Source organism: Leucopleurus acutus, assembly GCF_964270905.1.
Source record: "Leucopleurus acutus genome assembly, chromosome: 1".
Classification (NCBI taxonomy): Eukaryota; Metazoa; Chordata; class Mammalia; order Artiodactyla; family Delphinidae; genus Leucopleurus; species Leucopleurus acutus.
Genome location: NC_139142.1, coordinates 142,515,982 through 142,531,258, shown reverse-complemented (window position 1 = coordinate 142,531,258; position 15,277 = coordinate 142,515,982). Strand labels below are relative to the sequence as shown.

Sequence of the window (15,277 nt, the reverse complement as noted above, 5' to 3'; positions counted from 1 at the left end):
AACAGGTTCTGGCTGCCTGTTGATGCAGTGAGGTCTCCTAATTGGGCACAGTGAGAAATGAGCTAGAAGAACCCTGGCCCAGAAGACTGTGCTTGATCCAGTAAGTCACAGTGACCCTGGGGGTGATGGCCTTGTGTTGAGGGGCCACTGGGAGTTGGTGCCCAAGCCTCTCCCTGTTTTCTCCCCAGGTGGCCCTGAAGCCTCTTCCTGCCCTCAGCCTGGGCCTTCCCCAGTGGTGGTAAAGATAAGCATGATTCTTCTCTCTTCAGCTCTTTTCAGAGGCATCCTGCCCACAGTGCCCAGTCCTAGGGAGCCCCCGTCAGGTGGCCAAGACGATCACTCATGCAGCTCTTGGGGAGCCAAAAACCAGCACGAAAATAAAGCTGAATGACGGAGTCCTGTGCTCTGTGGTAAATTGCTCGGTATGCTGCAGTGAAGTACTGCATCGCCAGCCCTAGGAGCCTGCGTTTGCTTCTCACACTTCATTAAAGTTATCGGGCACATAACAGTCTAAAGTCCCAGCCAAAGACAGGGCCGGAAGGATAGGTAAAACCAGTGGGCCATTTCCCTTATACTCCTTGGGGCTGAGAGGTACAGGGGCCTGCAGTCCCCTTTTAGGACTGTTCAGCAGACCTACCACTGCTCTTCTGGGCCCAGAGGGATACCGGAGCTTCTGGCTAGCCCTTCTGTGCCTGGCCCAGTTCACACGTAGCTCTCCACAAGCTGAACTGCTAAGAAAGACTTTATTAATAAGGTGGGGAAGGGAGAAGGCAAGGAGCCTGGAGATGGACACACTGGTACCAGGGGGTACAAACAGTAAGAAACACTTTATTATAACTTTACAACATATAAATAGCTTGGGTCAAATCTGTGCTTTCTGGCAGCTGGGCACCAAGTCTCCTCCCCTGTAGGCTCCTGCCTTCCTTCACATTGCACTGTTCATTGGGTGGCTCTGGCCCTGGGGCCGGTGGTAGAGCTTGGAGAAAAGGGGCCGGGCAGCCCAGTTCTGCTCTCCATCTCCCAGTGTGGTGGCCTGCACCTGTCATCTGCTTGGGTTGCGGCTGGTGTGTAAAGACCGCTCCTCAGGGGTCAGACCAGCAAAGAAGGGATGCAGCAGGGCCTCCGCCAATGTGATGCGCTGGGCAGGGTCAAATTCTAACATCCGTCTCATCAGGTCAAACAGCTGCACGTGCTCCGGAGAGTCTTGGAGCATATAACTCTGCTCAGGGACACAAGGTGTCTCAGTGTGATGGCAGGGTCGTGGGAAGCCACAGCAGGTCCCCTTGCCTCTGGGAAGCCTTGCTGCGTGGCTGAGGAGGCAGGGACGCCTCCCTGGAGGACTACTTCTCCCCTCCTGGACAATGAGCAGCTCTTTTCTTTTTGTGCCTGTAATAATGTTTGCTCTGAACTTGTCAGGCTACTGGGTGTCTTGCTGGCTTGGTGACTCTGCCCCCACGTGCAAAGTTCTGACAGGTGGGTAGAAATCACCTCTGTGGAATTCACTTGTCCAAGCACCAAATGCAGTTGACAGAGGCTTCCTGGCCATGTCTAGGTCTTCCCTACCCCTCACCTCAGTCCTGCCTAGTTCTTCCCAAAATTGAGAGAAGATGGGGCAGGAAGTAGCACGGTCTCTGACATCTGGCTCTTCTGGTGTTCCCCAATTACATTCACAGCCACCCTGTGGGGAAGGGGTAGAGCTAAGGGCCCCTCTGGGGCAGTTTGCAAGAAGCCCCACTGCCAGCACCCAGCAACCTTAGGCACAGCCTCCCATAGGGCCGGAACCAGGAGGCAGCCTGTAGCTGCCTGGCCTGTCTCTCTGCTGTGTGTCTGCCCAGTGCCTGGGGTCTCCTTGGCATAAGTTGAGCTGGGGGAAGCCAGAAACTGACCTTAAGAGGTTTGCAGTTCTCCTTCACATACCGGCCGTCAGAGCTGTTCTCATCCCAAACCAGGCCCCCTTTGTAAAAATATTTCTGCTTCCTGAAAACAAAGGACAGGAAGGGTCAAGTCTTAAATGGGAAAGACAGTGGCAGCCTGAGGAATGGCAGCAAAGCAAGGCAGGGGATCCTGGCCTGACCCAGCAGGAAGGTCTCGGCAACAGGTTTGCCAGGTCATTCCAAGATGGGAAAGGCCCCTAGGCCAGCCCTGCGGGAGCAACCGGGACTTCTTACCTGGTACGGTGGATCATGTGTGATGGGATGGGCCCTAGGATCTTCTCCATCATCACCAAATGCTCTCGGTTTTCGTGCGTCTGTGGAAGGTTAGGGACACAGCAAGTGGGGGTCAGTGCCAGCCTCTGCCCCCTTAGGGTCCCTCAGGGAATAAAGGACAAAAAAGATGGGCAAGTTCCCTTCCTGCCCCGGGAGATGCAAACCCACCAATGGAATAGCAGTCCCAGCCTTTCTGACCTGGTGGCAGCCTGGGACCAGGGATGAGGCCAGCCTGTTCTCTCAGGGTCACGGTCAGACTCCTTGACCCTTCAGGTGCACTGTATAACTACACACCTCTTTTTGGCTACGTTCCTCACTCTCTCCCCAGAAGGTGCCCTGCCCCAGCCCACCTCCATGCCCTCACTCAGGCGGTGCCCCTTGCCTGGAATGCTCACTCCTCCCACCCCAATCCTCCATCCTTGATGGCTGACCACAAGAGTCCCTGAGTGTTCCGGCTACCCTGACCTCTTCCTTCCCCTGAGCATCTACAGCCCTCAGGAGACAATCTCACAACATGCTGACTGGTGGGCAGCGGTCCCACACTAGGCCTCTGCAGCCTGTCAGAGTAGCAGCGCTTAGGGTAGTGGGGTGATGTGGGAGAGGCCTTACCTGGAAGAGTGTGAAGCCCCGGTAGTACTCAAAGAGAATGCAGCCAATGCTCCAGACGTCGCAGGGCTGTGCCCAGCCCAGCTCTGAAAGCCAAGATGGGACAGGCTATGAGATTCAGCCCTGTGTTCCCAGCCTAGAGGTCACAGTGTAACTACCACACTGCCTGGCAAGGCTCCTGACCCAAAGCCAGTAGAAGTCTCTTTCTTGGTAAGGCCAAGTCAACAGCCATAGTGACTCAGGACACTGGCCTCAGGTGGTGGACAGGCACCTCACTCCCTGTTTATACCCTCCCAACAACTGCCCGCTTTATCAGGGTTGGGAGCTACACAGTCACTCACCCAGGATCACCTCAGGCGGGCGATAGTGACGGGTGGCCACAATGGTCGTGTGATGCTCGTGGTCAAAGGTAGCACTGCCAAAGTCAGCCACTCGGATGCTGGTGTTCTTCACCGACTTCTCCTCACAGCTCTGAAGGGCAAGGAAGGTGAGCCAGGTCGAGTCTGTCCTGGTGGGTACACACCCCTGGAACAGGGCCTCAATCTTTTCCCCCACCAATACCTTGTGCTCATTGTAGAGAGTTTCAAACTCAGAATTCACAAACAGGATGTTCTCTGGCTTCAAGTCTGTGTGGGTCAGTTGGTTCTCATGTAGAACTGGGGAAGCAGGAGAGGAGGGAAGCAGACACTGAAAACCTGGGCTTCCTCTCTGGTGCACCTGCCAGCGCTAGGCCAGCTCCCTCCTCCAAAGCCAGCCTGCCAGAGCCCCTCACAGCCCCTAACCTCAGCAGTGGGCCAAGGGAGCAGACTGAACTGCCTCTGTACTGGCTTCCCTCTCTAGAGTTCTCTGTGCTTAGGGCCTTGGAAGGTTCTGATTCTTGAGGGGGCAGGGGAGACTTTTTCCATTTATAAAACCTCCCTCTACCTGTCTGCAGGGGACCAGGCCTCCTCAACCTGTCTCTCACCAGAGCTAAAGCATCAGCCTTGGGGTGGTTCCCTCTCCCCAACACCAGCTACGTAACTTGCAAGGCCCAGGGCAAAATGAAAATGCAGGCCGTCTTACTCAAAAGTTAAGAATCTCAAGATGGTAGCAGCAGAGTATTAAACCAAGCACAGAGCCCCCTATGAAGCAAAACAATGAAGCCAGTCCTGCCTCTCCTCATCCCCAGCCCCGAGCGCCGAGAAGTCTGCCTTTTTCCTCCAACTCCTATCCCACCGATGGTGGTACCCTGCCACTCATCACTTTTCCCATCTGGCACTCAAGACCCTCACAACGGTGTGGCCCATCTCTCCCAACATGGGCCCTGTCTTCACCAGAAAGAGGTGCAGCACATGCCAGGCTCTGGGCCGTCGCTGAGTGCTCACCTAGCTTGGAACACACTCCCGTCCCATCATCTATGCAGACCCTGTAGTCTAGCTCTAGGTCTATCCACCTCCTCTCCAACGAGCCTTCCCGACCTGTTCCAACCACTGCAAATCCTGCAGTGCTGAGCACAGGCACCACCAGATATGCTCTCAAAGGCTGGCAGACAGATGGGAAATGACGGTGAGACAGAGGGTGTCTATGTTGACAGGATCTGTGGGTGGGACCAGCCAGGTCAGTCTCTGACCTCTTCATCCTATGCAGGAGGGTAGGAACCGGGGTGGTACGGGGCTAATTCTAGAGCGGCTCTTTCATTTTTCCCGAGTGCCTGGGGGCAGACCCAGCTCAGGAGGCCCCCTGGAGGGGACTGCAGCCTCTCCATCCTCACAGATTCCTACCTGCAGGCCTTTCAGCCAAAGGGGCCCTGGTGTCTCTGGCCCAGAAGAATAGTTAACGATGTGCTAGAGTGAATGATGGAGAGCAGGACCACCAGGTGACTCTGCTGCAGATATGTGGCCGACCATGCTCCATTTGAGGGTGGAAACTTACACCTAAGGGCGTGGCAGAGCTGATAGGCCATGTGCCGGACATGTGGTAGAGGGTAAGGCTGGAAGTTATTCTCCTTTAGGAACTCAAAGGTGTTCTTGCCCAGGAGCTCAAAGGCGATGCACATGTGACCATGGAAGTTGAACCAGTCAGACATCAAGACGCACAGGCTGGAGGAGAAGGATGGATGGGGCTCAGGGTCTGTGCTGGGGGGGCTGGCTGCCTCACCCCATCTCCTCAGGTGACGCCAGTCCCCACTCCCTCCCAGGCTGCTGGGTCCCACGCAGGATGCAGATACACACAGAGAAAGAAAATTATGGGCACAATCCCTGCGTCTCAGAGAACGAGGTGGAGTAACACCAGTACACTCCACAGAACAAGCATTGCTTTTTTCCACTCCCTCAGCTGAGCTTCCTGAGATCCTGCAGGGCTCAGCACAGTGCTTGGAGGGGGAATGCTCAGTGTCTGTGTGCCAAAGGTGGCTCTCCTTCGGATATCTCTGACTACATGAGAGCCCCAAACAGCTTTGGGTTTGTATCTCGTCTAATGCCCACCACAACCCAATGAAGCCCCCAATTCACAAACTCAGGGCGGGGAGGCCCGCCTCAGAACACAGAGCTGGTTGTGGTGGGGCCTAGACTGAAATCCAAAGGTTCCTTCCAGCAAGACTCACTCGCCAAACTCCCCTGGCTCTGGCTGTCGGCAGAAGGCATGGTGCCAACCAGGTGAAAGGGCACTGCTCAGCCCCAGTGGGTCCAGGCAGTTGGGGCCGGAGTGGACGCTGCCCCCTAGGAAGCTTCCCTCCCATTCCTTGCCGACACTCACAACTTGTTCTCTTTGTCCTTCTCCTTGATTTTTTTGAGAACATTGATCTCTAGCCGGGCGGCCTCCCGGTACTTGCCCACGTTGCGGATGATCTTCAGGGCAACCTGAGACTTCCCTCTGGACCAGGGAAGGAAGCAGAATTTCTCATGAGAAGCTGTGCAGCCCTCCCCCCACCCGCCGCCCCAACCCAGCAACTCCTGGCAAACACTACTCAGGACTCCAGGAACAGGGCCTGCCCTGAAGACAGCAGATTCTTGATGCCCAGCCTACCCCCTGTAACACTAAACCTCTACCCTCATAACAACAAGTTGCTGTTGGCATCCGTGCCAGTCTTAGGCTTTTATGATCTCAGCCACTGCCAGCTCCGGGGGACGTAGGCAGAGGAGTAGAGCCCTATCCTGCTGACCAGCGCCAGCCCTAGAGCTCACTCAGTAACCCAACCTGTAGGCCAGTCCGTTGATCCTGGCCAGGCGGTCCCACTCAGAACCCTCTGCGGCACCTCCTGACCTTCCAGAGCACATCTACAAGTCTGGGCAAACTGCTCCTCCTGGGATTCCAGGATGGAGTGAGGGCCTGGCAAGAGGGTAAGGGCCCCAGCAGCAGGCTCCTCTCCCTGGGAACCCCAGGGCCGATCCCTTTAGCACACCACCCTGGCCCCACCTGCCTGCCTACCAGCCACAGCATTTATCAGAGACCACTGACTGCCAGGAACCTTTGTTCAGTGTCCATGAGGATTTTAATAATTCCTGCTCCATACCCTCCACCCTTACCCCCAGCACCAGCCCTGTAGGCCACTTGCAGAATCTCAGCAGAGAATATCTGCTGAGGTTAGCCTGCTAGGCCCAACTGCTGTCAGGAAGGAAAAGCCAGAGTTCAGATGCCCAGGGGGAAACTAGAGTGATAAGCGCTGGCCCGCGTGTGGCCTTGAAGCCTCTGGGAAGCTGGCCTTGGTGCCTGAGGAAAGGTTTACAGGCCCCAGGGCAGAGGCATCTTCTAGAGAACACCCTGCTTTTCTCTCCCTCTCCCATTTTCCCAGATTTTCAGGGCGGGAGAGGACCTCAGAGGAAAAACCACCACTCCAGCCTCCTAGAACAGGATCCCTCAAGGGCATTCCGACCCTCGACACAGGGAGCTCGTCACTTCCACACAACTACTGCCAGGCTTGGATGGCCCTTCCTTTTGCTGAGCTGAAGCCCACTGACCAACTCCCTCTGGACTCCCTATAGGTGCCCTAAGCCCTGTGCCTACCCATTAGTGACTTCAAAGGCTCACTTTCCATCTAGCTACTCAGAGTGACACAGCCCAGAGAGCCCCCATGTGGCACAGCTCTCAGATCTGCCCTATCTCTCTCTCTCGTCACTGTATAGTCTACATGTCCCTATGCCCACTGGTCCCGGCCCTAACCTCTTGGGCCACATGGGGTCTGAGGGGTGTTTAAATGGGAACTGGGCGCCCAGGGAGGCTTCCTCAGTGATAAGCACTACCTTAAATTGGGGCCACATGGCTGGCTGGACTGCTGGGCCTAACTGTCCTCTCCAAGCAACCCTCTGAACCGAGCACAGCGGTACCCGGCTCCTCCATTCAACAGCTGGGGGATACAGTCAGACCACAAGCGTGTTTCTTCATCTCTAAAATAGCACAAGTCACATACGGGCAGCACGTGGCTCAAATGAGACAGCAAGGACACAAGCACTTTCTGGTCAAAGCGCCAAACCAAAGAGAGGGCCATTAAGGCGGGAAGGCAGTGGGCTCCCAGGAGGTAGCCTCCCAGCCTAAGGTAGAGGAGGCAAGGCTTCTGGTCTTGAAGAATGGCAAGGGGACAGAAATGTTTTTCACTGCTCAGTCTGGAAGGGAGCAAGGTACCCCCAGGAGCACCCCTACACACACGGGTGCACCCCTGCTCTACCTCGGCACACTCAGAGAGGCCCAACCCTAGCCACACTGGAGAAGGCAGCAGCCTGCCTGGTGAGAAAGCCCAGGGTCTTCTCTCAGCGGGGGCCTGCACGGCCTCTCAGGCAGACCTCCAGAGGGTGAGGGCTCATGCTTGAGTCGGGCTCAGCAGTACTCTCAACCCCCTGCCAGGCCCAGACCCTAAGAGATGACAGGAAGCAGATCCAGACCACGGAGGAGCCAGGGCCTTGCCCTGTTCTGATATCCGCAACCACAGTCCTGGGGAAGTGGGGAAACTGGGGCAGCGCCATTCACTGACCAGCAGTTCTTGGGCAGAGATGCCACATGCCTATGGAATCCCAAGAATTTCTCCCTAATTCAGGGGATCAGCACAACCCCAATATGCACAGGTCAGAACTCTGCTTTGGTGCTACCCTTCAAAAAGAAAGAGGTTAAGCTCTGCCACCCCCTTCAAGAACCTCAGGCCAACTCTTCCCAGGAAGATGGCTCACCTGGCATGGTCCAAGCACTCCACCACCTTGCCAAAGGTGCCTTCACCCAGGTTCCCCACGATCTCATCTAGGAGAGAAAAGAAACAGGGCATGAGGATCTGGAGGACAGAGGATCGGCAGCTCCTGCAAGTTCACAGCATTCAAATTCTCAAAAACAAAAAAGGTTTCTCTCTCACTGCTACACTCTTAAAAACGGAAGTTGCTAGCGTCTGTGTCATTCAGGCAATTACTGGTGGCCCCGCTAAGGCGCCACGCGCACTAGAGGCCCCTCCAGGCAGGAGAGGTCTCGTCTAACAAGGGGGATAGAAAGTAGAGAGGTAAAGTTTTACGAAAGGTGGCTGTACATCGCTCTTGGAGCCAATCGCCGATCCGGCACACCAGGTGGCCCTCCTTGTCATCTTCCACACTCCGGCTGCTGCGCTTACTGCTCTGTTGGCTTCTCTGCATGCACCGCCCCCCGAAACGCCATCCGACCAATCGCATGGTAGGCGGTTCCGATTGACAGATTGAGGTGTCAGTCAAAGGCAGAGGTGGAGACGGTGAGGAGCCGGTGGGTTGGTTGATTGGATTTTCCAGATCCCAGCATTTCATAAGGCACACAGCATATATAACGATAGGGATATTGCAAGGGACACGTCAAGACACAAACTGACTTCAAAAACAGAAAAGTAAAAACAGCTACAGGTATGTAAAGAAAACTCGGACATTATCTAAGAGAAGGGCGCCGCAAATGCTCAGAAAGACAACCAGCCTCTGCTGCTGAGGGGCTGCCGTGTAGAGAGTCACAGGCCTGACTCCCTCCTCCACTGAGTCTCCCCCTCCCGGGCCCTCCCATGATGGCTTCGGCTAGGGTGGAGACGCAGTGAGAACGGCGCAAGAAGATGGCTGGCCCAGCCTGGGTCCGATCATCCAGAATGGTCAGAGGCCACTCTGGCTGGCTTCAGCTGCAGAATGCCCAGCCTGTCCTTGCCTGCCTCTGTTCGCCCACGCAGTCCTTGCACATGCCCGACAGCTGCCACTTGTCCCTAGACGGCATCCGTGGCCAGACTTAATTAACATCACCAGCAGAAACGGCCTTCCGTCAGCAGCCCTTGTGCCACCAGCCTTGAGCAGGGAAGGAGCCCTGGATCCTCTGGGCCAGTTGACTCTCCAAGGCCTACCACCACGATGGCCCACACAGGCCCCAAGCCAGCTCCTGCCCTGGCCTTGGCACCTATGCTACTCACAGGCCAGGCCCGGCCCATCCTGAGCCTCATGACGACAGAGGGCACCAAAAAGAGAAGAAGCAGAGCCACAGACCTGCACTACCATCCTGTGGCAGTGTGCAGAGAGGCCACCGGGCCATGCCGGGTGTCCAGTCAACCTCAACCCGTGGCCACTCAAAGAACCACGGGAAAGCTCGGCAGAGAAGACGCCTGGCCCCCCTCCACTGTTGCACCACTACTCCTCAGGGGCCTCACGGCCGGGAGCGAGTGAGGGAGGGAAGAGAGCTGGGGAAGAGAAGAGAAGACAGCATACACCCTCAGAGATACACAACTGGCCTTCCTTCCCAGAGGTCTGAGCACACTGTGGTTTCCTGGTCTCAGCAGAGACCCTTCTGTACAACCCTTCACATTAAGGATGTTTCCAGGCCCTGCTCTGGGCATGTGGCCTGCAGCTGGACAAGGCCTGGAGCTGCGGGCCTTTCTGCCATTTCTTCACATGCCCCACCACACAGGCAGCTCATCCCCCTTGACTTGACTGCCCCTCACGTGAAGAGGCTAGGCTGCAGAAGACCTGACTGGAGGTCAGAGGGAAGGTCCCAGTCCATGCTAATTGACGGGCCCTCCCCTACCCGTGGGCACTCCAGCCTCCAGGCCTTTGGTGAGGGGCGTGGAGAAGAGACTGCAGAGGTGGATGCAGTCCATACCAGTCGGAGCACTCAGCTGTGTGTGGGGGGCAATCTCTGGGTGGGGAAGACCAGGCCATACAGCCCCAGACCACGTACCAGCAACCCTATTAAGGATTCTGGAGAAGTGTCTTTGTCTACTTGCGCATGTGGCCTGTCCTGGAGCGGTGTGGAAACACAGATAGGCTGGGGACCAGCCAGCGCCGGAACCAGAGCCCTTAAGTTGCCACTGCCCATGGGCCAGAAGATAGAGGAGCCGGGCCCCTGCGCAGCCCTGCACCTGGACCAGACAACACATACACACACACATGCAGGCACACCAAATGCACGTGCGCAGAGCTGGCAGTACTCACCCACACCAGCCAGCCTGAGAGGAGGCTAGAAAGAGACGAGGCCTTTAAGCCCCAGCCAGCACACTCTGGCCACCACTCACCGAGGAGGCGCTGCTACAAGACCTGGTGCGGCGTTTGTGGCAGTGGTGGGCATGCTTGCGGGTCCGGTATGGCTCCCTTTCCCGTGACCGCCGACGATGATGGCAACGTGAAGATCCATAGTAGTCCTCTCCAAAGGATGGGCTCCGCTCTTCACACCGGTACGTGTCACTGTCACGGTGCTCCCGGTATCTCCTCTGGTAGGGCAGGCGGTCATGGCTGCCAAGACCGGGATAGGGACACTGGTCAGAGCTTCCTCCCACCAACTGGGCTCCTGCTACTAATCAAGACTCATGTGGTGGGGCCCCTGCAAAGGGCTCACAAGGGTAGCCTGTGGGAGCAGAGGCGTCCAGACTAGGGGAAGTGCGGGGGCGGGGGGGTGGGCACGTGTGCGTGAAATCCAACCTCCAGAACCCCAGCTCCTGACAGCACCCCTCCAGCGCCACAGGAGGCAGAGCACTGGGAAAGGTGAGCATGGTGGAGGACCTCTGAGGGTCCCCCATCCCAGAGCTCTCTGAGGCCTGCAGAGACTGTTATTTTGGTCTGGGGACTGAGATAAGACCAGGGACCAATATCTGGAAAGGGCTGAGGTTATGTTCCCAATCCAAAATGAGGAAGGCTCAGAGGTTAGCAGGGGAGATGCTGGCCTAGAAAACGGGGGAATATGTCAGGAGAAGGAAGACTCAAAGATAGAGAAAGAAGGGGTGGCATGGATGGTGGCGAACTGAGGCCAGGGAATGCAGGGGAATTGCAGGGGGATCAGGGGAAGAGCCTGAAGAGGACAGGGCAGTGATCAATGTGCAGCCGGGCAGAGGCGGCAGTCCACCACCTGGTGTGCCGGATCGGCGAACTGAGGCCCAGGGCTGCCACAAGCCTCCAGGCTGTCTCCCTAGCCCGGAAGTGGAAAGGAATCCTTTCTTCCGACCTAGTTCCCTCTCACCTTCTAGACCGAGATCTCCGGGGCGGAGGCTCCCTTCGAGAGGGGTATCGCAGTCTCCCTTCATGCTCCCGACTGTAAGACCTCCTCCTCTTCCATCGGTAGCTCAGGTACGGGTCTGGCTCAGGGGAGCGGTATCGCTTACAGTGATGCATCTAGGCCATGAGAAATAAAAGCCCTGCTAAACACGCAGCCAGCCACAGGGCTGCCCGGGCAGCCTAGGCGCTCCTGAAGAAGAGGCCCATTGTTCTGTCTGGGGGCAGCCCCTCCCAGGGATTTATGAAGTGAAGAACTCTGAGGCCACACTGGTCAAACAGCAGACAATGGGTAACACCCTTCACCAGAGAACAAACAAGCAGCTGCCTCCCCAGCACAGCATCATTGGCCTGGTGGCCTGAGCACTCAGGGAACCTGGAGAGCCACGACAGGTGCCGAGGCAGAATGCAGGGAGGGGCTGGTGAGCACCATCACAGGAGACCAAGGCCAAGTAGAAAGGGAGCCTCTTGTGCTCAATTCCCTCCTGCCTGTCTGTAGGGTCCTATGAAGTGCCTGTTCTGTCGAGCCAGAGGCCAGAGTCAAAAGGCTGCTGGCAGGGAGCCAATACACAGGAGCAAGGGGTGAAGGCCCTCGAGTTTGAGAAGCCAGGTTGCCTGGCTGAGGCCCTGAACTGTACTCTGCTCAAGGACCACAAATCAGTGTGAGGAGCCACAAGCAGAATCGAGAAGACCAGTCCTTGGACAAAGAGGGTCCCACAAACATTCCCTAGGCTACCTGAGGGTCTGGCCAAGCAGACATGGGGGTCTATCCAGCCCTTGTTGGTCTACAGTCAGTCCTAGTATCTGTAAAGATGCCAGGGTCTTCAGAGCAACCAAGTCACTTGCCCGAGGCCTATTTAGCACCCGCAGACCACCTGCCACTGGTGCCATGCCAGGCAGTGCCTCACCTCCAACAGTACCATCACTGTGCCCTCTTCTAGATTCCCTGCTCCAGTATCCTCTTCTGTGCCCATCTCAGGAGAAGTCAGAAGCCTGGCTGTCTGGCAGGCTTTGGGCTCGGGGAGGCAGGCCAAAAGGGCCCCATCTCACTATTCCTGGTTCAGTAGGGACTTACACCCACCACAGAAAATTGCCAGGTTGGATCAGCCATCAGCTGAGAAAGATGGCTATGTGAGGCCAGCTCCCTGTTCCACCCAAACCCCAAACCCTGACACTGCCTCCACAGGAGGGCTGGGCCAGAGACCGTAGCCAGCCTTCCTCCCAACCTTTCACTTGGCCATAGCCAACCAATGGTGGTCAGTCTTGGGCTTGCCTGATCAAGCACATTTTGGACAAATCCACTGAGGCTGTCTCATCTTATAAGGGTCTGTCTGGAGGAGAACAGAATGGAATGGCTCTCCTTAAATGAGCAGGTCAGTGAGGCATAGCTGGGAGCTTGTCTGCAATCCTGAGAAAGTCACTGCCCTCAATCTCCCTGCTAGCAGCTGTCTTCTGCCCTCTACCTGGAAGCCCAGGCCACAGCAACCCTTGGAGATAAATACTCTGTAACAGCTCCTCAAGAGCTGTTCTGTTTTGACTAATATTTCACTGTTTCCCTGCAATTATGGCTGGGTCAGGTGCCTAAGCGATGGAATGAAGGCAGTATCTCACATCTCAATAAGTGACAAGGAAGATGTTCCAATGGCCAGGACAAAGGCCCTGCCCATCCTCACTGGGCAAAGCCCCAGACCTGGAAGACATGGTCTAGTCTACAGCAGGCCAAAGACTCTCTCCTGGGACCCAGAAGATTCTTATATATGCTCATGCAAGTGGAAAGAGCACAGCTTCAGATGTCAATCTGAATCCTGGCACTGCCACTTCTAGCTTGTGCCTTTAGGCAAGTTATTAAACAAGTCTAACCTTCAACTTCCTCTTGCAACAAGGGGATAATAATCTCTTACAGGACTCTGTGCAGATTAAATTATATCACTCCTTTAAGTAACATGCCTAGTACATGCCTTTAGGTCAAAGGCCTAGCACAGGTCTGGGCCCACAAGAGGTACTGAAGGCAGCTTTACATCAGCAACATTAAAAAGGTTCCAGGGGGCTTCCCTGGTGGCGCAGTGGTTGAGAGTCCGCCTGCCGATGCAGGGGACACGGGTTCGTGCCCCAGTCCGGGAAGATCCCACATGCCGTGGAGTGGCTGGGCCCGTGAGCCATGGCCACTGAGCCTGCGTGTCCGGAGCCTGTGCTCCACAACGGGAGAGGCCACAACGGTGAGAAGCCTGTGTATCGCAAAAAAAAAAAAAAAAGTTTCCAGGAAACAACTCGGGGTCTGTGTTAAATGCCCTAAGGGTATTAAGGACATTTTTAAGTCCCTTCCAAGGGACCAGAGAAGAGAGAGATCCGGGTAGAAAACCCTGAACGAAATCCCAGTGCTGCCTTACTGGCCTCGTGACCTTATACACTGGGCCTTGGTTACCATACCTGGAAAATGGAGATGACACGACCCCCCAGCCAACTTGGCAAAGGAGATGATAAGTATGAAAGCTATATGAGACATCACACACAAAGCAATCATAGAGGATATAACTTCTCCTTTAACACATTCTAGGCAAGTGAAATATTGGGAATACCAGATGCTCCTCATTATCTTCCCAGCTAGGGCTCTAGGGCCCATTTCTCATCAATTATCTCTGATTCTCTGAGACCTCAGAAAACAGGTTGTTAAGATATGCTCTGGAAGGCTCTGCCTCTGCACAATGAAGAAAAAGGTAAGGTGAAGGAAACCAGGCGGAGGATGCCAGCTTTTCTCTGAGCACGGGCCTAGTCGTCTTCTCATTTGCTGGTCCTGGCCAGAGAACTGGGCTGACAAGAAGAGCAGCCAGCCAGGTCAGTGGCTGCCCTCCCGGATTCCAGCCACCCCAGCGCCCCATGGTTATTTTTGGCTGACGCTGCCCCACCGCTGCAACCTCAAACCTGCCACCTTGCAAGCCGCCACCATCGGGTGAAACGCTCCTCCTTTTCAAGGGCATGGAGGAGGGAAGCTGGAAGGCCGCCAGCTCCGCCTCGACGGAGCCCTGGCTCAGGCGATTCCCACCCCAGCTCCACACCAGGACACCCGCACCCGGAACTAAAGGACAGAGATTCCCGGACCGAGGAGCAGCCCGGGCATCTGTACTGTCAGCTTGGCCGGGCCCCTCCTCCGGGCTGGAGCAGATCCAGCATCACAACAAAACACGCAGGGGGCCTGAGGTCCTCGCTCGCGTCCCCTCCTGACGCCTCTCCAGAGATCTCAGAGCCCCGTCCCCCGTAACCGCCGCCAGTGGAGGCGAGGGGAGACCTGGGGGAGGGGGAGGGGGAGGGGGAGGGGAGGGAGAGGAGGGGAAGGCCAGCTTGGGCCGGAATCAAAGTCCCAAGCCGCGCGGGGAAGAGGAGTGTGCGAACTAAGCCTCGAGCCGGGGGTAGGGGAGGGGTCCGAAAGCCCCTCCAGGCTATCCCAGGTAGGACCCCGATCCCATTCCGCGGGCGGATGCAGGGCCCAAACAGTATCCCTGCAGGGGCCTCAGAGGCCTCTTAGGCTCGGACTCCGACACGCGGGATCGAGAGATCGGGGTCTGCGGTGACCGCCCTCTGGGGGAGAAGCGACGGGTCAGGGGTGAGAGGTCGGGTCCGCGGCCTGAAGTAGACCGAGAAGTAAACGAAAGAGAGTAGCCTGAGATCGATCCGGGAGCCCTGGGATCCACATCCAGCGCGCCCACCCCTCCGACTCACCGCCCGCCACCGCTCCCGTCGCGGCCCCTGACCCCATACTCACCCTCTCCCAGGCTCCGGCTGCAGCTAGGCCCCACTCCCCGCTTCGAGCGCCTCTTCCGCTTCCGGCTCCGGCCTCCGCCCGTGGCAGCCCCGCCCCTTGCGTGACGCAGCCGTCGCCAGACCGGGCTCGACCCGGCTCGGCGGCTTGGCCGCTCTAGCCTTCGACTCGAAGGCTCTGGAGGACCCGCCTTCTCAGCACAGGTCGGTGAGGCAACTGCGGAGCCTGGTTCCGGGAGGGCCGAGAGGAAGTCCCCGGCCGCGGCCCGCCTTCCCCCGTGTCGC

General features: G+C 56.8%; 1 protein-coding gene across 1 annotated transcript; it reads right to left on the bottom strand.

The window, feature by feature from the left end:
• Positions 1 to 749: 749 nt before the first annotated feature.
• CLK3 (CDC like kinase 3) lies at positions 750 to 15,043 on the bottom strand. Its single transcript, XM_082833997.1, has 13 exons — positions 14,997 to 15,043; positions 11,208 to 11,359; positions 10,270 to 10,486; positions 8,293 to 8,389; positions 7,949 to 8,015; positions 5,547 to 5,663; positions 4,725 to 4,891; positions 3,375 to 3,469; positions 3,155 to 3,284; positions 2,817 to 2,899; positions 2,169 to 2,248; positions 1,887 to 1,977; positions 750 to 1,219 (listed from the first exon to the last, which is right to left on the bottom strand). Exons 2-13 carry the CDS (start codon positions 11,357 to 11,359, stop codon positions 1,043 to 1,045), a joined length of 1,473 nt encoding a protein of 490 aa, XP_082690123.1. The 5' UTR covers positions 14,997 to 15,043; the 3' UTR covers positions 750 to 1,042.
• Positions 15,044 to 15,277: the final 234 nt, after the last annotated feature.